Source organism: Pygoscelis adeliae, unplaced genomic scaffold (genome assembly GCF_000699105.1).
Source record: "Pygoscelis adeliae isolate BGI_AS28 unplaced genomic scaffold, ASM69910v1 Scaffold386, whole genome shotgun sequence".
NCBI classification, from domain to species: domain Eukaryota; kingdom Metazoa; phylum Chordata; class Aves; order Sphenisciformes; family Spheniscidae; genus Pygoscelis; species Pygoscelis adeliae.
The window spans coordinates 2655489-2676752 of record NW_008824940.1 but is presented as its reverse complement, the minus strand read 5'-3'; the positions used below and the strand labels follow the sequence as shown (position 1 = coordinate 2676752).

The 21264-nt window shown below is 40.1% G+C and overlaps 1 protein-coding gene across 1 annotated transcript in view; it reads left to right on the top strand.

Moving 5' to 3' along the window:
- The window catches only part of SH3KBP1 (SH3-domain kinase binding protein 1), a 220850-nt gene that overhangs the window by 174925 nt on the left and 24661 nt on the right, over nucleotides 1-21264 (top strand). The window contains exons 8-11 of the mRNA XM_009325486.1: nucleotides 8064-8165; nucleotides 12146-12197; nucleotides 16093-16173; nucleotides 18618-18780. Of these exons, the coding sequence (XP_009323761.1) occupies nucleotides 8064-8165; nucleotides 12146-12197; nucleotides 16093-16173; nucleotides 18618-18780 (398 nt within the window). The remainder of the gene's footprint in view (nucleotides 1-8063; nucleotides 8166-12145; nucleotides 12198-16092; nucleotides 16174-18617; nucleotides 18781-21264) is intronic.

Below are 21264 nucleotides of genomic sequence, written 5' to 3'. Positions count from 1 at the left end.
GCACTCCCTGAAATGGTCAGTCTTTCCAAAGGTAGCAAGAGACGAGGGAGCGGGTGCTGCCTTGAAGGCCTGCTTGCTTTGGAGGAAAAGGCAGGATACATCCTTGCCCCTAAAATAAATTGAAAACATGGCTGAAGCAGTGGATGCCTGCCTGGCAGTAAAACTGTTTCTGCATCTCTTGCAACCCTTTGATGTCCCTCGTGTGCTGCCAGCTGTGGTGGTGCTGTACTTCGTGGAGTGGCTGAATAGGTTTTTTAGGCAGGCCCTACCAGCCTTGCTCAGACTCTGTTAGGTTTCCATGTATTTTGGTAAAGCTGCAGAAGTTGCTCAGCTGTTGGTAAGTTCCCAGTGAGTATCGGATGGCTGCTGATGCTGGAGAGTGTAATCTCCAAGCATTTGCAGCCGGCTTCAGCGATGATCTTGATACAAGCCCAGTGGGCTTCTGAACAAAGGCAAGAGAAAATTATAATTACAACTGAACAGAGAGCCAAGTAGCTACTGTTTTTTATTTAAGTGATAAAGAACAGTCTCTTAGCATACACTAACTCTCCTGTAAGTGGCTTGAAGGAAAAATAAAAAAGAAAAAAAAGTAAAATAAAGCATAGTATTCTTTATTATTTAATTTATTGCCAATCAAAGGTCAGAGTAAGATAGTGAGAAATTAAAACAAATCTTAAAACACCTCCCCCCCCCTTTCTTCCCAGGCTCAACTTTACTCCCAACTTCTCTACCTCCTCCCCCCCAGCAGCGCAGGGGGATGGTGAATGGGGGTTGCAGTCAGTTCATCATGCATTGTTTCTGCTGCTCCTTCCTCCTCACACTCTTCCCCTGCTCCAGCGTGGGGCCCCTCGTACGAGAGACAGTCCTCCACGAACTTCTCCAGCATGGGTCCTTCCCCTGGGCTGCAGTTCTTCACAAACTGCTCCAGCATGGGTCCTTTCCACGTGTCCTTTCCACGGGGTGCAGTCCTTCAGGAATGGACTGCTCCAGTGTGGGTCCCCCACGGGGTCACAAGTCCTACCAGCAAACCTGCTCCAGTGTAGGCTCCTCTCTCAATGGGTCCACAGGTCCTGCCAGGAGCCTGCTCCAGCGCGGGCTTCCCACGGGGTCACAGCCTTCTTTGGGCATATCCACCTGCTCTGGCATGGGGTCCTCCACGGGCTGCAGGTGGATATCTGCTCCACTGTGGACCTCGATGGGCTGCAAGGGGACAGCCTGCCTCACCATGGTCTTCTCCATGGGTTGCAGGGGAATCTCTGCTCCGGCACCTGAAGCACCTCCTCCCTCTCCTTCTTCATTGACCTTGGTGTCTGCATAGTTGTTTCTCTTACATATTCTCACTCCTCTCTCCAGCTGCTGTTGCGCAGCAGGTTTTTTTTTTCCCCCTTAAATATCTTATCCCAGAGGCACTACCACAGTTGCTGATGGGCTCGGCCTTGGCCAGCAGTGGGTCCGTCTTGGAGCCGGCTGGCATTGGCTGTATCAGACATAGGGGAAGCTTCTAGCAGCTTCTCATGGAAGCCACCCCTGTAGCTCCCCCCCGGCTACCAAAACCTTGCCACACAAACCCAATACACCAAGCCTGGTTTTTAAGAGAGAGGGCTTTATAAAAAATAAAACCCCCTCTGTCTTTGGGATACATGAAACTCCTGCCTACTTGGAGCAGAGGGAGAGAGGCTGTGAAGCTGTGAGCATTTCCAGGAGGGAGAGTTCAGTCACATTTGCATGACCGGACAGTCTGTCACCATCAAGCTCATAGCTGCAACACAACTCGGTGTGAGAGATGTGTAACCTGCCAGGTATGAACGTAGGTCTTTTAATTTCGTGGTCTTGAGTGTGGTATCAGCTAGTAAAGGGAAGATCATGTTAGTGGGGGACTGACAGCTCTGCCTTACCAACCTCCGTTGTCATCTCTTTTACCGCCAAAGCAAACCAGCGATGGTGTTGACTGAAGGGAAGTTTGTGTTCTTGTCTTGCGACCAGCTGTACTCCTGGGTTGAGCAGATGACTAGGGCTAATGTCTCATCAGTAGTGTCTGTCTAGCTACAGCTGCTTCTGTGCAGTGAGTGGAGTATTTGTAAGACTACATAATATAAGGCGCCTTATGCTGGGGTTTTTTGTTCAATGTCCACCGGCTTCTGCTTTTTTACAGTTGGATTGAGAGCACGGAGGGAAGAACAGCACAGTGCTTGTTCTAATACAAGAGCAGTAGTTTTGCTGCTAAGCAAAACTGTTAATATAGGAAACTGTTTGCATAAGAGACCAAGCAATTGGTTGTGATTCTTGCACCCAAAAGAGGAGGAAGCATGACTCCAGTGTTTTATGGCTTTTCTTAGCCAGTATGAGAGTGGCTACAGGATCACTGCAGTTGCCAAAAGGAGACTACACTATGATCTTATGCTGTCAACCCTACTTACGAATTTCACTATGTTTCACTTACATTCAGTAACAGTATGAAAAATCTGGTGCTCCAAATGGAAACTTTCTCTGCCTGTATGTTAAAATATCTTTGCACAGCTTTTGTCTGGTCTCTCTAGTCATGCATCTCCGCTCCCCGCCCCTACGCTTTTAGTCACCGCAGACATAAGTTTCAGAGTGGAGCTGTGTTCTTATCTTTCTTATCGTTGGTTTTGTGTTTGTATTTTGTTTTCTTCTTTTCTGTTATTTTAATATTTCCTTCTGCAAAAAAATGTCTGTTTTCTCCAGATGATTCCTTCTTACAATTTTCTTCACAGCTTGCATGTCTCACTTCTAATTACATGAAGGATATTTTCCCCTCTTATTCTTCATGTCAAGAAGAGGACTGGTGTTTTTGAGTTCACCTATGTATACCCTTAAAATTGTTGGCAACATGTTGACAAAAGCTAGTTGTATTCTGGTTTTCTGGTAGTTGCCATTTCTCCCATGTTTACCCTTTCCTCTTACAATATTTTTCTGACTTATGTAAGAATTCCAGCTCAGGTTGACATTTTAGTACCTTATATTTTGTGTAATATTTATTTCTTGTAAAGTTTAAAAATTCCTCCTCAAAAATTCCTCAACACCTCTGTCTTTCTCATCACTATGTTTTGTCCAATTCCTTACCCTAATACTTATCACAAAATGAATGTTGCTAATAAATCCAATGTATTGAGTTTATTATCACTTATTTGGGATCTGCTGAGCTTGGAATTAGAATGGATGTTGGTTCTGCCACAGAAGAGCTTTTCAATACTTCTTTCATTTTGCCTCTCCTCCCTCCCTTTACTTCATCTCTAAAGAGTCATTTGAATTAAATTCATCAGAGGCAAGATTTTGGAACAAAACTACTTCAGTGGAAATGTGGATAAAACCAAGATTTGTGTTTCAATGAGAAAACGCTAGAATTTCCCCCTGGATTTTTGTTTTCTCTATTTCATGAATCTGCCTCTGCTTGAACAATGAAAAGAGGCTTGGCAATGTGAACCGGCAGTGGATTTCTCTGAGGTATTTGATTGCACTGTCACTGCAGTGAGTACATGAGTATAGTTTCTGAGTCAAGCTTTGATAGGAGCTGATTTCTGCAGTAGCTAAATGTTGGCCCAGCTACCACCTAACTTGCATGAACTCTAGTATCTGTCAAACACAATTTCTACTTTTTTGCTGTGTCTTACTTTTCAGTTTTGTAAATCTTTTGTTTTCCTTTTTTTTCTTAAATTAAACTAAGATGCATTTTTAGTAATTGGAATACATTTTTTTCATAGAACTTTTGGGATATTTCAGCATCTGATTTTTGTCTGTTTACATTGTTATGAGTCTGGCAGGATAACATGAAGATAAAGCAGAGATCCATTTGGTTTGTTAATAAATTTTGGAATATTGATACCGGATTGTAATAGCTTGACAGCTTTTGTATAAAATCTACATTTTGAAATTACAGCCATTTTGCTAACCTTGAACTCGTGAAGATATATTAAAAAAAGACTGATTAGGATTGCATGGCTGATGGGGATCTAGAGGTATCGGAGTAGCTTTTGCGCAGTGTTCACAGGCAGCCACAAGGTTTTAATCATATTGCTTTGATTGCACTTCATAGTTATGTCATTTGTTAGTACTTGAGGCAGCTTACGCAGCTGTAACTCAGGTATCCTTGTATGGTGGTCTGTCTTGTGATGCAGATGTACCTGCTGTCAGCATCGTACATGGGCTTCCAGAGGTTGCTGAGGCACAGCGAGCCTGCAGTTGGGGGTAGCAGGAGGGCACCAGCACTGAGATTCTTCACCGGATCTCATCTGTAGCTTTTGATTTTTGAGATCTCTTTCTATCCTTTTGCTCAGTGACACAGAAGCCTCCTCTGGCAAATAAAGTAAATGAGAAAATGAAAGAGAAACTGCCTAAAGATTTATTTACGGTATGAAAATCCTGTGTGGTGATTGGCTGCATAAGCCTGAGCGACAAGCTGGAGAGGAGAAAAAAGCAAACCTGCAGCTGTTTGGGATTAATGAACGCGTAACACAAACAGCGTCTTCATGAAAACAAATGAGCTTTAAAAAAAGCATTGAATGCAAAATTCATTTGTGTTAATAAAATGAAGAAGCAGGGTAAGATTTGTGTTTCCTAAGAGCATAAAAAAGCATTCGTCCTAAAAAGAATATATGTGGTGATGTGTGTTTAGTCAGGATTATTAGCTGGCACTAAGCTGTGCTATCAGTTGAAGCACAAGCTTTTCATCTCTGGAAGCTTGAATTATTCTTAATATTTTTTGAAATCTAAATTGGGTCATAAATGTTTTGGCAATTTCAGATTAGCAGCATAGGGGGTGGAGGGCATTATAAAACATGCCATGTGATAGAACAGTTGAGTGCACTGATTGCTAGGCTGCACAAGTAGATAGAGCCAAGTGGGAGGGCGCCTTCACATCAGGAATGAGGGGTGCTGGCTCTGCGGTAAGAGTAAAATCCTGCACAGCGCCTGCCCGTGCCATGCAGGACTAGCTGATTATCTCGGTCCTTCATGGAGCCCTGTATTCCCTCAGCGGATATTTTGAAACCATCAGCTAGTCAAGGATCAGCCCAGTTCGCTAACAAAGGCTAGACAGTCTAACAGAACTGGAAAATATCTCCTAAATAACTCCTGGGAAGGTCTAGAAAAGGTAAATGTCCTTGATGAAGGCCACCCTGCTTAAGAGAAGGGAGACTGTGGGAGAAAAACACAGATTGAGCATGAGAGAAAACGACCAGGAGAAGAATGAAAGGATTGTTCAGTGCCTGCATTTGTAGCTCAGGAGCACATTACATCAGAGTATTGAGATACAAAGGGAAAAAAATAATACACACCCAAAACAGACACGATGCAAGAAACCAGGCTATTTAGCTTGCACATTTAATTAGCACATACTCTATCTCAGGAGATGAGGTGGACTAAATAAGCAAATAAAAAGCCACAGAAAAATAACTAACCCACCCCCCCAAAAAAACCCAAAACATAAAAGCAATGATCTTCTTTAATGCTAGTCTGTTTTCTCTCAAACATCATCCAATGTTTTTGCATTATAACTTGTAGAAAAATACCAACAAGCACAGTCATGGTGAACAATGTTTTTAAGACTTCTCTTGGTATTAAGTACACCTCATTAAGTTAACTTGCATTCTTCTGTCGTCCTTGTAGCAGCTGAAACAAATGATTTCATGGAAATGTAACAATAAGGCCATTTTGTATACATGTATTATCATGCAATCTTTTATTGCCCATTCACATTCAGATTTTTTTCAGTGGATACTTTCCCGTTTAAACCACTGTTTACTTCTTCTAGACAAAGAAATACTCATTTCTTCTTACTTTTTCCCTCTGTACTTTTGTAGAGTGTGCATGCTTTGTAAGCATTTGTCTTCAAAACTTTTCGAAGTTTTGAGGGCATGCTATGATCATTCCTAGGCAGATGATGAAATGAAGATCAGAGTGGCTGTATTTTAAAGTTTTTGCTCATTTTGGATACTCACTTTGAAAAAAGAAATTTTGTCTGTCTTTTAATGAATATTTAACATTCTGTTCCCCTGTACACATGGCAACAAGAGTGACTGATGTGAGCATGTGACATTTTTAACCCTAGAGCTTTTACAGGTACTGCACAACAGGTATGGATTCACAGCCAAATTATGTAGATAAACAGTGTTCAGACATGCACTTCCACTTGGTGTTTTTCAAGATTTTGGACCCCTTGATCCAGTGCTGTTTCTGAAGGGATGTTGCCTCATAGCTTGTATGGGGCTTGTGGAATTTGGCCTGTTTCGTTTGCTTCTGTCCAAATTTTTTTAGCTCTGTTCTCTGTGAAAACCTATATAATTATTTATTGCATGTTGTTGCCTCTCACTTTTTCCTAAACTACCTGCCTGCTCTTGCCTACTTTTATTATATCCGTACCCCTCTGTTCCTGCTTGTCCCTATATTCTGGTGTTCCAGATGCACAGCTTTTTCACTCACTCTATTGAAAAGCAGGAAGAGACAGGTGATTGTAATGAGCCAGCTTTGTACATTATCAAGCTTTTTTCCACAGCCCAGATAAAGTCTTTGCAGGGAAAGAACCACGCAGTTTCTGCAGCAGTGAGTGATGGAGAATCCTCACTGCAGGATGACCTGGAACAGTGACCATGCCCCAGGCTAGAACTGTTAGACCTACATCAGTACCACCGAGTATTCAGAGAACACAGCTGCTAAATTTCCACTGATCTCTTCTGAACAGTGGTGAAATGTGATTTTTTTGAAAAGCAAAAGTACTTCGTTAAATCTGGGAGAGTTTCCACAGGGTTGGATTAGAAATGTTAGAATAGGAACATCCAACATGTTGAACTCTTGAGCAGTTCCAGTGTGGCTCTGCTACCAGGACAGCTGGGTATACCTGGCAGGTGCAGACGGTTTGGTCAGTCCAGATCTGTAGCTGTGGAAGCAGTGATGCCGTAGTGATTGCTTAAGGCTGATGTTGCCAGATGATGTGGGATCCAAGCTGTAAACCCCACCCTGTTTAGCCCTGGCTGTCATAGAATGGGGGGATCGCTGGTGAGTTTTTGTCACGTCCAACCCAAGCACTGTTGGTGGGATTTCCATTTCCCTCATGTCTCAGGTGTGTAATACTTATTGCATGGCTCTGAGCCACAGGAAGATCTAGGGCTACCGCTCAAGAGGATAGAAAGGTTGGTCAGCCTGGTGCTGAGCCAACTGCTGAAATAGGCTGAAATGGTTTTAAGACTGAGCATACGATAGGTGACTTTCCCATAATTGTGTTTTGGAAAACACCTGAATTGGTTCAGCTACAGCTTTCAGAGAAGAAAAATGTGGAAAATCTCAACTGGAAGCGTTCTCTTTAGCAAACACAAAAATAAGTAAACATGGAGCTTACCATCCAGGACTTAAGGAACAATTTTAACCTTCTCTAAAATGGTTGTGGCTTCTGTTACTATTATTATTCATTACCGAAATAGCTGTACTATTTTTTTCATTGTTTAGACTCACTGATATAGTAGTTCACTTACCGCGAGCATTTAGCTGTATGTTGTTTTGCTACACACACTGCATTGTGCTGCTCAAAAATGCTGCAGAAAAAGGTGATGCTTGATATTGGTCAGGTGTATAATACCTTCTTAATTGGACTGTGATGAAATTTAATAATCTCAGAAGTAATTTTGAGCATCAAGCTTTTCTTGAAAGTATGGGAAATAAAGGAGCTTTTTAACCTCCTGGGATATATGATGTTTAATTAAGTTATTGTCTTTCTGGAAAATGAAGTCAGAGAGAAGTAATATCAGATGTGCTCAAAATGCTCACTGGTTTAATAGATCAAATGGTGGAATAGTGTTTTGCTTTAGACACAGACAAGCTCTTGAGCTCTTACAGCATGTTTATTGTTCTTTCCTAGCTGCTCCATGTGATAATGTAATGCAGGGTGATTACTGAAGTTTTTATCTGGCAGATTACCCTGTTAACCTGGCACTCCAGTAAATTGTCGTGTTCTAGCAAAAAGGCAGGACATTATGGCAAAGAGCACTCCAGCACACAGATCTGCTCAGCGCACAAGCACATTGCGGTTTTCATTTTATTTTACTATTTTGTAGGATTGCATTGATGTGGGTTGGTGGGAAGGAGAACTCAATGGCAAACGAGGTGTGTTCCCAGATAACTTTGTCAAGCTTCTTCCTTCTGATTTTGAAAAAGAGGTAAGCAATGTGTTCTTTCATTTTCGCTTTAGAATACAGAATGAAAGTGGAGTTGAAAGGAATTCTCTTTCGGATATGTGATTTTGAAAAAGTTTTACTTCTAACTTAATAACAAAAAAAGGTTAAAGAAAACAAATTTCTGGGTTACAAAGCATCCATGAAGAGAACGTGTGGCACTCAAAGTCATATTATGGAGTTTCTTTGAAGGGTTTGATTGGCCCATCCAGTCAGTCCGCCTCCACTACGTTGCTCTGAAAGCCCTCTGTCCTGTGTCCTAAGTTTGAGAGAGAGAGGAACTGGAGGTCCCAGGGTGGTTTGCTGAGTCAGGCGATACAATACTGACCAGAATTGTTAACTTTTCTCCATTGTTTTTGTGGTGGAATATGAAAAGTTAACATACCACCTGCATGCTGATTGACAGCAGTGAAGCACTTCCAGAACGAAAAGGGTGAAAGACAACAGTGAGCTTTTGGTATTTGAGAGGCACATTTCTTTTCGTCTCTCAGACTTATTAAAAAAGAAGGTATAAAATCTATGCAGAAGCTTTTTCAGCTTCTGTTTATTTGAAAGGGATGGCGTTGTTATTTGCCAAACAATATTTAGAAATCCTGCAGCTTCCTGGAAGAAAGTAATGGATTACTTCCCCCAAAAGTCCATTCCATTTTTAGGAATAGGAACCTTTTCAGTCATCAGTGGGATATTACAAGCTTGCAGTCGGGCTTCTGATGAGTATTTCACAGTGCAGTGTAAGCCTTCTGTGATAAAACCGAGACTTAGTGACACTTGGCTTCAATCTTTGGCAATAAAATTGGATGCCGGAGGCAAAAATTAAATAACTTGGAAAGCTTAATAAAGCAACTATTAAACAACTCACAAAAGCTAACATGATAATTATTGAAAACGAAGGTAGAAGAGCAGCAGAAAGTGTGGGAGATGAAAACGTAATTCCATAGCAGAGTGGATATCCTGGCTATAGGCCTAGTAATAAAAGAAGGTGATTTCCAGAAGAGGCAGAAATCATAAACCTTAAGACATAGTGAGCCTATTATAGAAGAAAAAAATCTTTTATCCATTTTTTTTGTGGTGAAATTTATTCAGTCTTTTTGAACTTATAAATTATATGTCTTTAAGTGTTTTTTTCTTTTGAGTACGATGAATATAACTTGTAGAATAAATTAAATATTCAGACACTTAGAAATTGCAGCTAGGTTTGCTGTAAATGTGGAGAATAGAATTTTATTAATTTTTTTAAATGGCACAGATCTGGCCACATGAGTAAGTAACTGGTAGGACTACAGACTGTCTGTCTTTGCTTGAATCAGTGCTAAAAGGGAAGGAAATGGATACTTTTCCAGTGGTCTTGTCAGGTATTTTCTGATGTGATCCAGAAACCTTGGATTCCATCCCATGGTCTGAAAATATTTGTGGCAGTAGTTCTTCTGCTTGTTGAACAAAAACTTGGGGTCTTTTCCCGTCTCCTTGTTCAGTCCCCAATTTTCCAATCCTGATTCTTTTCCACATGTGGCTATTTGTCCCAGGCCTTTTCTATTCACTGCCTAGTTCCAGTCTCCACCTGTCAGGTGGTCTCAATTACAGGATTTTCCCCTGAGCTCACTACCTGAGTCTAAATCACCATCTGGATTTACTTTCTATCCCTACACCAAATTTCTTTATCCAGCTTGTTTTCCTCTCCCCTCACTCTTTGTCCCTGCTCTGTAGTTTTGTTCTCTTCTTGTCCAACCAATCCTGGCTTCCTTTCTGTTGGCTTCACTTCTAGTCTGTCTCCATCTCCTTCTCAGTTATCTCATCCAGCCACAGACCCTTGTAATTCCTCCTTCCTTCTCCATGTTTCCCTCAGCAGTCTTAAGGCTCCTTCACACTACCTCCTTTCTGATCTTTGTCTGCCTTTTAGAAACGATATATTTCCCTCATCAGCTTCCAGTTAAAGCCATTTTGTCTAATGAACCATAGGATCCTTTCTCCTTTGTGTTTATCTACATTAGTGGTTTAATCAGGAGTGGGATTTGTAGTGAATGTCTCACTTGTCCACCTGCACTTGCTGTGCTTTGGTTTGCCTCGAAGACAGGTCTCAGGGGACACGAACTAGACTCCTTTCAGATGAGAACTAAGCCAAAAGATTTGCTAAAGGAGTGCACCTCATATATTCCAACTGCTGACGTATGGACAGTCAATGGGATCAGGCTCACACCACTCCAGAATAAAACCCCAAATGTGTATATTGTGCTGTTGGATCCTCAGCACCAACTGTACTCTGCAGCCGTTATCAACCAAACCCCCAATTGCTATCACAAGACATTCATTGTCCCTGTCTTCTTTCCTTTCCACATTTTTCTGCACTTTTCTGCATTTCAACCTTGAACCATGTTGCCTAAACTCTTGCAGAAGTGTCTTTGAGAGTATAAGGGACTCACTGTTCATGGACGATGGCCCACAGCAGCCAGGCTAGAGAAGATCATTCTGAGCTCCTGAGTTCTTGGCCACAGCTTTCTCAGGTTGATGGCAGGAGGTGATGTGGTTAGGATAAGGTGGTAGGAGAAACCTGAGGCTCGCAGAATGGCAACTTCAGAGGTTTGAGCTGTTAGGCTTACTCAGTCTGTGCAAAACTGGTATGTTTTTTTCTCCAGAGATGAATACGTTTGCTAGATTTGAGAGAGATGCCCCAGGAAGGGTGAGTGGCAAGGGCTCAGCCTTCACAGAAAACCTGCTCCCTGTCAACATTCAGACTAAGACTTGAGAGTTCTAGGGCAGAGGCTGAACTAATTACTGCAAGTGAGCAAAACAATTGATCTTTCTTGAAAGTAGGTGAGCCATTTGGCAGATACAGGGGTGAAAGAGAAAAAAAAAAAGAGGGGGGGGGGGGGGGGGAGAATCAACTTGAGTTTGCTAGAAACTGTCAACCTAAATGGTTGGTTGAAGTTTGGCAAAGTGATGCATATCTGGAAACATCATCTTATAGATAGTTCCACAAGACAATATACAATGTTGCACAGCCAGCAATGTAGTGACAATGATTGTGATCAATCTGTAGCAAAGAAAATAAGGTCCTTCTCAGAAAAAAGGATGGACATACGAAGGAAAAAATTATTAATTTTTACTTAGGCTTTATTCTCAATAATTTTGATTTGTTTTTTTTAAGAGTAAGAGTTACGGTATGTCATTTGATCTGGCATGGTGCTTCATTTGTTTTTGTATTCATTCCAAGATATATATGGTGAATGCCAGTATGGTGTGTGTGTGTACACACACATCAACACGGAAGGAAAGCCATTCCTCCCCTAGCCTGCAGGTGAAGAGAAATGGTTCTGGCGCTGATTAGGTGGTCATATTTCTCAGCCATACCATTACAGAGCTGTTAGGAAAATGGTCACAACAGAGAAGGTAAAAGTAAAAAGTACAGATTGGTTGGAATAATTTATTTAATTTCACCAAACATCTAAAACTCTGATAACTGTCTTTCACAATTGGAGTTGTAAATGTATCACAGTGAGTGAATAAAATTTAACCTTTGCAGCATTTCCTGTATTCTGCATTTTTGCCGCATTAATGAGTCTGAAAAAACACACTTCAGGTTTTGCCACATCGGGCTGTTTTTTTGTGTTTGTTTTTTCCAAAATGGGTTGGAATATTTACAAGATTAAATTTTAAATAAATAAGTTTCTTCAGTAAACGAAAGGTCATTTATTTCTCTAATCTTAAGGCATGTAAACTGGACTTTTTTTTCCCCTCAGCAGGACATTTCAATTGCAAAAGTAGAAAAATGTCATTTTATTTGTCAATGCTATTTTCTTTCTTCAAATTCATTTTAATGAAGTGATTTCATGGGAAATATGTGACAGATCTGTAGTCTCAAGTCTCGTAATTATTAATGTTAAGCAATGTATGATTAACTCCAACCTTTGTATGAATGAGATTTACAGGCATTTTGAAGCAATCTGTTTTCTTCTGTTATTAAATTTTAGAGACCTAAGAAACCACCACCTCCATCAGCTCCTGTCATCAAACAAGGATCAGGTAAGGTGCAGCTGATTTTGTACAGCACATGTCAGTGAGCACATCTCAGTCTAAATTAACTGCATTCAAATTTATATACAATTCATCTGTATCAAAATTGGTAAGGAGGAGGTGTCTAGACAACAACTAATAAATCAGAATCAAATTGCAAAAAGATGATAACCCTGAAAGACTGTGGTGTGCTTTATAAATGTATTGCAGGCAACCATCTGCACCATTTTAAAATAATGTATTTTGCCCCTTAAACATGTTAATTTGGAGCAAGCATGATACTTCAGTTTTTAAAAGTTCTCCAGTTCCATTCCTTGACTGACGTTGACTGTGTGCATGTCTTTGCAGTATAAACCCAATATGTTGGAGTCTAATAATACCTGCAGGAGGAAACTGTATTTACTTTACACCTATAGATCTGATTTATTCTAGAGATAAAGAGGTTTTTTACGTATCTATAAGGTAGCGTCAGAGAATTTGGCTGTAATACAGTGGCCTCATCGAGTTGCAATCTAAATTTTACAGATCTGCATGAATGCTGTAGCCGGCTGTCTGTCTCTAGGTTCTAAGCCATAGTTAGATTCTTGGTTTTCAATACTTTATAGCCATAAGTATAAAACTTAAAGGTGTTATCCTGAATCTGGTTATGTAGATAATGGTGTTGCAATTGTATTAAGGGGCTGATTACGTTTTCCAAATGGATGAGTGCTAGCAAAGCTAGTTTTGGAGTATGTTAGACTGAATTGTGTATAAATACTAAGAGCTGAAACCACTTTTATTTGTAGTTTGAAAACAAATTGTCAAAAGTGCCTGCATGATTTATTTTTTCCGTGAAACTTGGAAGCAGTTGAAGTATCTATGCACTTGACAGTTCTGACCTCAGAAACCAAATTGCTGTTCCATTCGTGTAAAATCACAAATCACAAGGCATGGGATGCTCTCAGAGTTTTCATTTGTATTGCAGTTGTGGTGGAAACATATCTATGGCTGGAATTCTTTAATCCCTTAGCTCCAGTTGGTTTGTTAAAATTCTGCAGCAGCACTACCGCTTCCCCCACTGCTGGCGCACATTAAAAAAAACAAAACGAACACGTCCAATCTAGCCAGATTATTTTTCTTGTAACTGTGGTCTGTGCCAGCTTTCAGTGCTTTAAAAAGTAAATTTCCCTCTCCTACAGTCGTGATCCACTAATAGAAGAACAAGTTACAGCAGTGTACAGTTCACTGTGAATCAATAGGCTATAATTTAACTAGTTTGAATTTGTCAAGCAGTTTTTGACTACAGAATCATGACTATAAATACTTGGTTTGCTTATTGACACGCATGGTTTGTTCTTCACTCTGTCCTGAGACTCCTAAAAACACAGATTTGATTTTAAGATCAGTGAGTAACACTGTCCAGAGAGAGCAGTATAACTTTGCCATCTAGTGGTGGTTGCATACTGAAGATGTCTTGGTGACAACTGATGTTATAGCCTGACACATTTTGGAAAAGCTCTATAAAACGTTATGTTTCTTTCAATTCATACTCCTAGAATTAGAGAATAATACTTTGAATATGTTTGTACCTGTTTGCATCCAACACATTAGCTGCATCACCGTAGCAGGATAACGTGCCTGTTTTCAGAAGGAAAAATGGGTGCGTAAAGGATGCGGACAATTTGAATAAGGCCATCTATGGCAAAGCCAAGGCTATTGCTGTCCTTTGTTTTCGTACTCAGTCTTTGACAAGTCCTGGCTGATGATGCACAAGAGTTTCTTCTGACATGTATTTAGAAGTGACAATCAGCCTATGTCTATTACCACCCTGACATCCTCTACTTTGTCAAATTATCACTTTACTGAGATAACACTGTATTTTACCACATCCCCATGTCAGGCCTTACTGTTGATAGTAGGTAACAATTTCCAGTAATGTTTCTGCATATTTAACCAGTCACAGTGGGATGAATAAATTGAGAACTATCAGTTGCAGCCTAAATAATTAAGTATCAGTATCTTCTGATGCAGAGCATAAAATCATAGCAGAGAATTAGAATTGGTCTTTATAGTACTAGCGGTACATATATAAAGGAGATGTCTAGTTTGTATTATAGTATAGCTGGAAGTTTGGCTGTTCTTCCAAATTCTCCACAGCAGTGGACTGCCGGGGCCGTCTATGCTGGGCTACTTTACAAAGTAAGGTGAAAACTGGAGAACCAAAGTTAGGAGCACGAGTCCCTTACATAGCCATTGACAAGCAGTAGGCATTTCACTGGTTAGCTGGGATAAGCCATACAACTGTGTCTAGACTGGAGGATGGGAATACTCTGTTGAGTATGTCCCTCTGGGAGCTGGTACAGAGTTCACCAGAGCTTCCTTGCAGGTGACCTTCTCCTGGCAGCTAAGGCAGGATCATGGTGCCTGCCTGGGTACTGATTAATTTGGGGTCACAACCCGAGTAGGGAGTACACCTGAGCCTGGGAGCTCCTAAGTGTTTGTAGGCTCATTGTTTTAGTCATGGCCAGAGAGTGTCGCTCTGTGTGTTTATGATGATTGTTAATCTTACTGTAATTAGGTATATAGACTTGTGTCTCTTTTTTCCTTGATCACACTCGTATGTGCAAAATTATCAATATGTTGACTTGTGCTTTGCATAACTCATGTTTAGAAAGGCTTTAATTGGTTTCTAGCAACAGTTTCTCCTCTCAGGAGAGAGGTATTTTTCATAGAATCATTTAGGTTGGAAAAGACCCTTAAGATCATCAAGTCCAACTGTTAAATGGCAATTCAGTATTATTTATTGACATGATAAGTGATACGGTGTTGCCTGTCCGACAGCACAGTTATATAAAGAAACAATGGCCGGTGATCACCACTGATGAGCAATTTGCACTGATGAGTTCTGATTTCTAGGAACCAGCTGCAGAAAAGAGTTGCAACAACACATTCAGAAAATGTAAATGTACTTGAGGACCGCATATAATAGAATAGATTGAAGCAAAAAATTGCCCTGTGTTGCCTGCCCTGCCTCCTCTGCTTTTCTTGGATGTCATCTACTGTAATTTTTATTGAAATACTGATAGTGTTACCTAAAGCGGTTTTCAACACTGCTAAGTTGAAATGGCATTCGCATCTAGTAGTTAGCCAATGCAGCGAAGCCAATATCCCATAAAGCATTTCTTATAATATGGGGGCTAGAAGATTGCATCTTGCATGTGCCAGGAAATTCTTGCAAAATCTTCCCGTTGCTGGTGCCACAAGTTCCCATATTCCTTACAGCAACAGAAGTCAGTATGTCAGGGTCTCTAGTACAGAGGCAGAAGGCGGCAGAGGCTTACACCTGCAGGCCAAAAGCTGTCAATTAAAATAGTCATGCAGAATACTGTCAGAATACTGTCAGTACTACTACTCTCATCCTTCTAATATGCGGAAGTGAACAGCTAGTACTAGAGGTGAAGAAGAGGGGGGGTTTAACTTAATGTAAAATAAGCCCTGTATATTCATCTATATTAAGTATTCTCTTGGCAGAAATGCCCAATTAATTGATTTATTCCTAATGATTCTCTGCACTGTTGAATTGCTCCTCAGTTAAGTATGTCTACAATGGTAAAGGATCTGTCCACATTTAAAAATCTGTAGTTACTGAATTTATTTTTTTTCACAGAATGGTCTGAAAGTGCCTATTCTTTCGAGGTGCACGCTTTGGAAACTGTAAACTTCACTGTGAAAACATAAACATCCAATTGTTTTTTTGTCATTGTGGTGTCAGCAAATACTTGAAACTAGATTTATGTTCAGTTTTAGCAAGACATTTTCAAATTGGAGAATGTAAAAAGCCTGAGAAATTGCAGAATTAAATCTTACATGGCTGTATATGCTGGTTTGGCTTGTTCAGAATTCTAAATTTTCCTTTCTTTGACAGGTACCACAGATCGAAAGCATGAAATCAAAAAGGTACCTCCTGAAAGGCCAGAATGTCTTCCTAATCGAACAGAAGAAAAAGGTATGAAATGTGCTTTCCTGCCTGCTCTCTGCAGAGAGACAGAGGAAAAGGAACTGATGCACAACCACATTTCCTAGTCCCTGTTTTCATTAAGTGTATTGTTTGGATGCTTATTTCCCACAGATCTGATAGATCTGTGGTGATATGGATTTTGGAAAGGATCTCATTGTTGCTTTTGGGCTAAATTCAGGGTATTCAATTGTACCAATCCAGAGCTGTCAAGTACTTGCAGTCTCAGCTGAAGTCAAGGGGAGATACACTCTCAATAGATAAAATGCTGTCTAAAGCTCTGTGCTCAGTAAAACCCAGGTCCTTGATTGAGTAAGATCCCCCAGATTAGTGGGTACTTTTTTCTTAACATCCATATGCCTTGGTTCTCTAGTTAAAAGCAGGGTTGGTGGTTTTTCTGCATCACAGAGGGGTTTTGTGAGGATATAGTCATTAATGCTTATGAATCACCCCATTATCATAGTCACAAAAGTCATAGGCAAGCCTGTGGAGAAATGAAAAAATTCTGTCTTCAAAGCCAGGTTTGAACATTGCAAGAAATGGGGCACGGTACCACACAGAGCAGTGACAAGCAAATTAAACCTTTAATGGTTTCATTGTGTTCATTGTGCATTCTGAATAGTTTGGGGAAAATAGTTACATTGATTCTCTAATTGAAGATGGTGTCAAATTTCATACGTTTAAGTGGACTATTGGGTGGTACAGCCAAGTTTGTTTACGGGATTTCTTAACTTTTAGGTATTCAAACTTGCAGTCTTTTAAAAGGCACGTGTATGCACATGACTGAATGTATAATATGCAGAAATAATTTAGTGCCAGAACATTCAGACTTTGCAACAAGATCTGTTTCTGGATATATGCCTTAGCGATCTGACAGGTGTTTTAGCACTTTTGTCTACATATGTTTACTTTTGGTTATGTGCGCTACTTCTCATGGCTGTCTCAGACCCTTTGCTTTCCATTTTTGGGTTTACAAAGCCAACTGTCAAAACGGTGGAGGAAGTTTAAATATGTTACTGTCCCAGGGCATAAATACCTGTAACTTTTCTAAATGTTGAAAAGAGGCCGTAGGAGTCATGCCTCCATTTCTGGAGTACAGGGGAGTGGCAGGAATTGTTCCGTGTGGCGTGGCAGCAGGGGCGGCACAGGAACGTTTTTTACGCTGTGAGTTGGTACGCTGCCTATCCCGTCCCTCATACATAGTTTAGGTTCTTGGACACTGACACAGTATGAATTGTCATAGGAGTAAGTGCGTAAAACTTACACAATACGCTGGAAAAGCTTCAGTAGTACAGAGGACCCAACGATTGTATCAACTGAAAGTGTACTGAAAAAGGGTGTATGCCTGCGAGCAACAGTCACTTACTGGACTATTCCAAATCTAATGTGGCTTGTGTTTCTGGTGATTTATTCCATGATCCTTTCAGATGGAAACTAGAACCCATTAAGCAGTACCCTGTAACATTCCCAATACCTCTTACGTGTATACGGAGGTGTAATATTCACAACACATCATAGACAGTGTTGTCAAGGGAAGTGGGGTGTTGACATAGTAGGATACAGAGAGCGAAACTTTGGTCCCTTTGAGAGTTTTGTCCTTTCTTTAAGAAGAATCAGGTTTCTTATAGTGTGGCAAATGTGTTTACATGTTTGGTTTGTATTATGAATTTAAACCATATTATTTACAAGAGTTATTCATGTGTATTGTACTTTACATACTCACAGGCATTGCGTGTTTGGCATTGGATGTTAGTATTGTGGCACTTCCTAACTATGCATAATCAGTTCTGCAAATGATCCAGTTTTTCACTGTCAAGCTGAAAAATTCAGCTATTAAGTCTGTGCTTAAAAACCTAAATAAAAGGTTTGATTTTTCCGAGAGGCTTACATCCTGCCAAACATCGCTAAGTTTTAATGCTTTTCTTTTCATTTTACTGTAGTTCACTTGAAACACACTTTTTTCCCCCAGAAATGGTATTTCTCTGTTTGTTCAAGAGATGTTAAGAATATCCAGCGTAATTAACTTTGTGACTTTCTAACTTAATATTGTTTCATATTAGAATTTGTATAAGTTGTGCTCATGGGAAATTGTTCCATACGGTATGTAATTTTTTGCCATTCCTTTTTTTTACACTCAGAAGTCAGCAAGTTACTAAAATAAAAAATAGCATTCCCATTCAGACACTGCACACACATTTCGGCCATGAGGAATTACAGGCAGAACAGTCAGGCAGAGCAAACAACTGATTTGTGGTAAACATGTTATTTCAAATAAAGAATGATTTAGGACACAAGTAGAAAGGAGATAAGCTTTTTCTCTGTATACAGTGTATCTACAGTTGAAGATTTCTTATTTAATTGTAGACTTGTGAGTGCAAATTAATTCCACTTAATAATATCCGTGTTCTTTTTTTCTGGAAATAATTGATTTAAAGAAAGATCAGAAAGAGAGCAAAAACAGTTAGACTTGCAGAAGCCTTCAGTTCCTGCTATACCTCCGAAGAAACCTCGGCCACCCAAAGCAAACTCTGTGAATAGACCTGGTACCTTGCCCCCAAGACGACCAGAACGACCAGTTGTGCCTGTGACTCATACAAGGTATTGTTTTTCCTCCGTCCAGTGCTTTTGGGATTAGTGGGAAAACCACACATTTAAAGTATGTAGATTTTACAGTTAATGTCAGAATTTATTCCACGGTAAACTCCATTTAAGGAACAAAAAAAAAAAAAAAAAAAAAAGAAGAGCCTTCTAGTCAGCTGGCTGGATCATAACTATCTTCTCAAGAATAACTGTCTTGGAGAGTTCATTACCAGTTCATTTCTACTGATGAACACACTGTTACTGCAACATCATAGTTCCCACATGTGGGAAATACCTGCATCAGTATGTTGCGCTGATGTTGACTTTCTTAGTTTACCTCAAATTATTCCAGCTTAGCCGGGGCACCAAGTCAGTGCAAAAGCTTGGATTGTACTGAGGAACAGCAATAGACAATGCACATTTCAAATACTGTCAGCTTGGTTTCAGTCTGTTCTCTTTGATCATTTTAGATCAATTTTTAGCAAAATACATGCGTCTTCATAGAACGTTCTTTAAGCTGGTGCCACTGCAGAATACTGCTGTCAAGTATTTATGCTCTAATGTTGGTTGTTATTCTATAGTTATATGATGCTCTTTATCAGAGATGGTTACAGCCTTTGAGGAGCACTGAGAAGTTGGACTTGCTAGCAAAATACATGCGTCTTCATAGAACGTTCTTTAAGCTGGTGCCACTGCAGAATACTGCTGTCAAGTATTTATGCTCTAATGTTGGTTGTTATTCTATAGTTATATGACGCTCTTTATCAGAGATGGTTGAGATGGAGGAGCACTGAGAAGCTGGACTTGCCAACACAACTCCATGTAATCTCTGCTAGACCTTGGAAAAGCAGAGCTTGCAGAAATTAAAGGCCTTACCTGTAGTCCTAATCAAGTGTAGATGGCTACATTAGCCATCAGCATCTGGGTTGTGCACTGTGGACTTTCTTTATGCATAGTGGATAGAAATAGGTGAAAACCAGAAAAAACAGTTGTCTAAAATGGACAAGCTGCACGTCTTGCAGAAATACTAGATTATAGGCATAGAAATAATTTTACTATTGAACTGTTAGACAAATGAGCTGCCATTGAACTACTGGAGTTCAAATATACTAATGGTGAATTAAATACCAGAATGGAATATCGGGTAGAGTGGAATAAAATAGAAATCCTAGGCATTGATTCCCCTCATCCCTCCACATATGGTTCATTAAACAAACGCTCTCAGTGTGAAATCTGAGACACACAAAATAAAAAAAACGGTGCCTGCCTTGTGCTGCCAGTTTCACCTTACTGAAGTTCTTTGGCTGTGCATCTCTGAGAACTTACCCTTCTATCCAGGTGATACTGCCACAGCTTCTTTTGGACTCCTTAGCTTTCAACATGCTTGCCCAGTTGTTCCAAAATATAGTCCACACCTGCTGGTCACTTGGGCATGCTTGGAGAAGCAAGTATTTGCTACGACCTTTAGATTTAGCTAAGTGATGTCTTCTTGGCAAGACCAACACATACCCTAGTGTTCAGTTCACTGGCTAGGCATGCAACGGGGTAGCTATTCTTTTGTTCTATCCTTTGCCTGGAATATTTTAAACATATTATAAATATTTTAAACATTTAGAGTTGTGGTGGGCTCTTTTGTTGCTCTTCTGTTTTCCTTTTTTTCTAAGTACAAAATTGTATAAATAAACCGTGCATTTTTAAAGATATTTCAGTTTTCATGTTAACAAAGTGAAAAAGCAGATATAAACAGTAACCCTGTTATGTTCTTAATTGTCCAAACTCTGCTATGTCTAGTACAGAAGAAAATGCTTTGTTCTTTTTATCTAATACCATTATATTTGAAAGAATTTTACTTGTAACAGTAGTTAGATTAAAACTCAGAAGGAAAGGTGATTTTTAAGGTGATGGTGATGCATGTTGATGATCACAGTGCTAGCAGTGCTAGCAGTTTCCCTATGAATTACTTTATCAGCTAATTCAAATTAATGTATTTGTCTCATATAGCTGTTCTGCCTGGTAAGCTCTAACTTGTAAGGGTGTCTTACAGGAAGAGGGCAGAAAGTTCACATAATGAAATAATCCATGGAATAGACTTTGAATTACTTGAATAATTAAGAAATGTGAAACTTCAAATGAAAGCAGTCACTTCAATAAAGGCATTTTGTTTCTAAATCAGATCAGTTTAGTAAGATAGTAAATATTTTTAAGACCTGCTGGTATCCATTTCCAGAATCTGAAAAACCTAAGGCAATTAGAATAAAAATTGAACCAGCAGCATTTTCACTGACCTGTCGTGGTTTAACCCCGGTGGGCAGCTCGGCCCCACCCAGCCGCTCGCTCACTCCCCCCCAGTGGGATGGGGGTGAGAATCGGAAGGGCAAAAGGGAGAAAACTCGTGAGTTGAGATAAAGACAGTTTAATAGGGAAAGCAAAAGCTGCGCACACCAGCAAAGCAAAACAAGGAATTCATTCACTGCTTCCCATGGGCAGGCAGGTGTTCAAGCC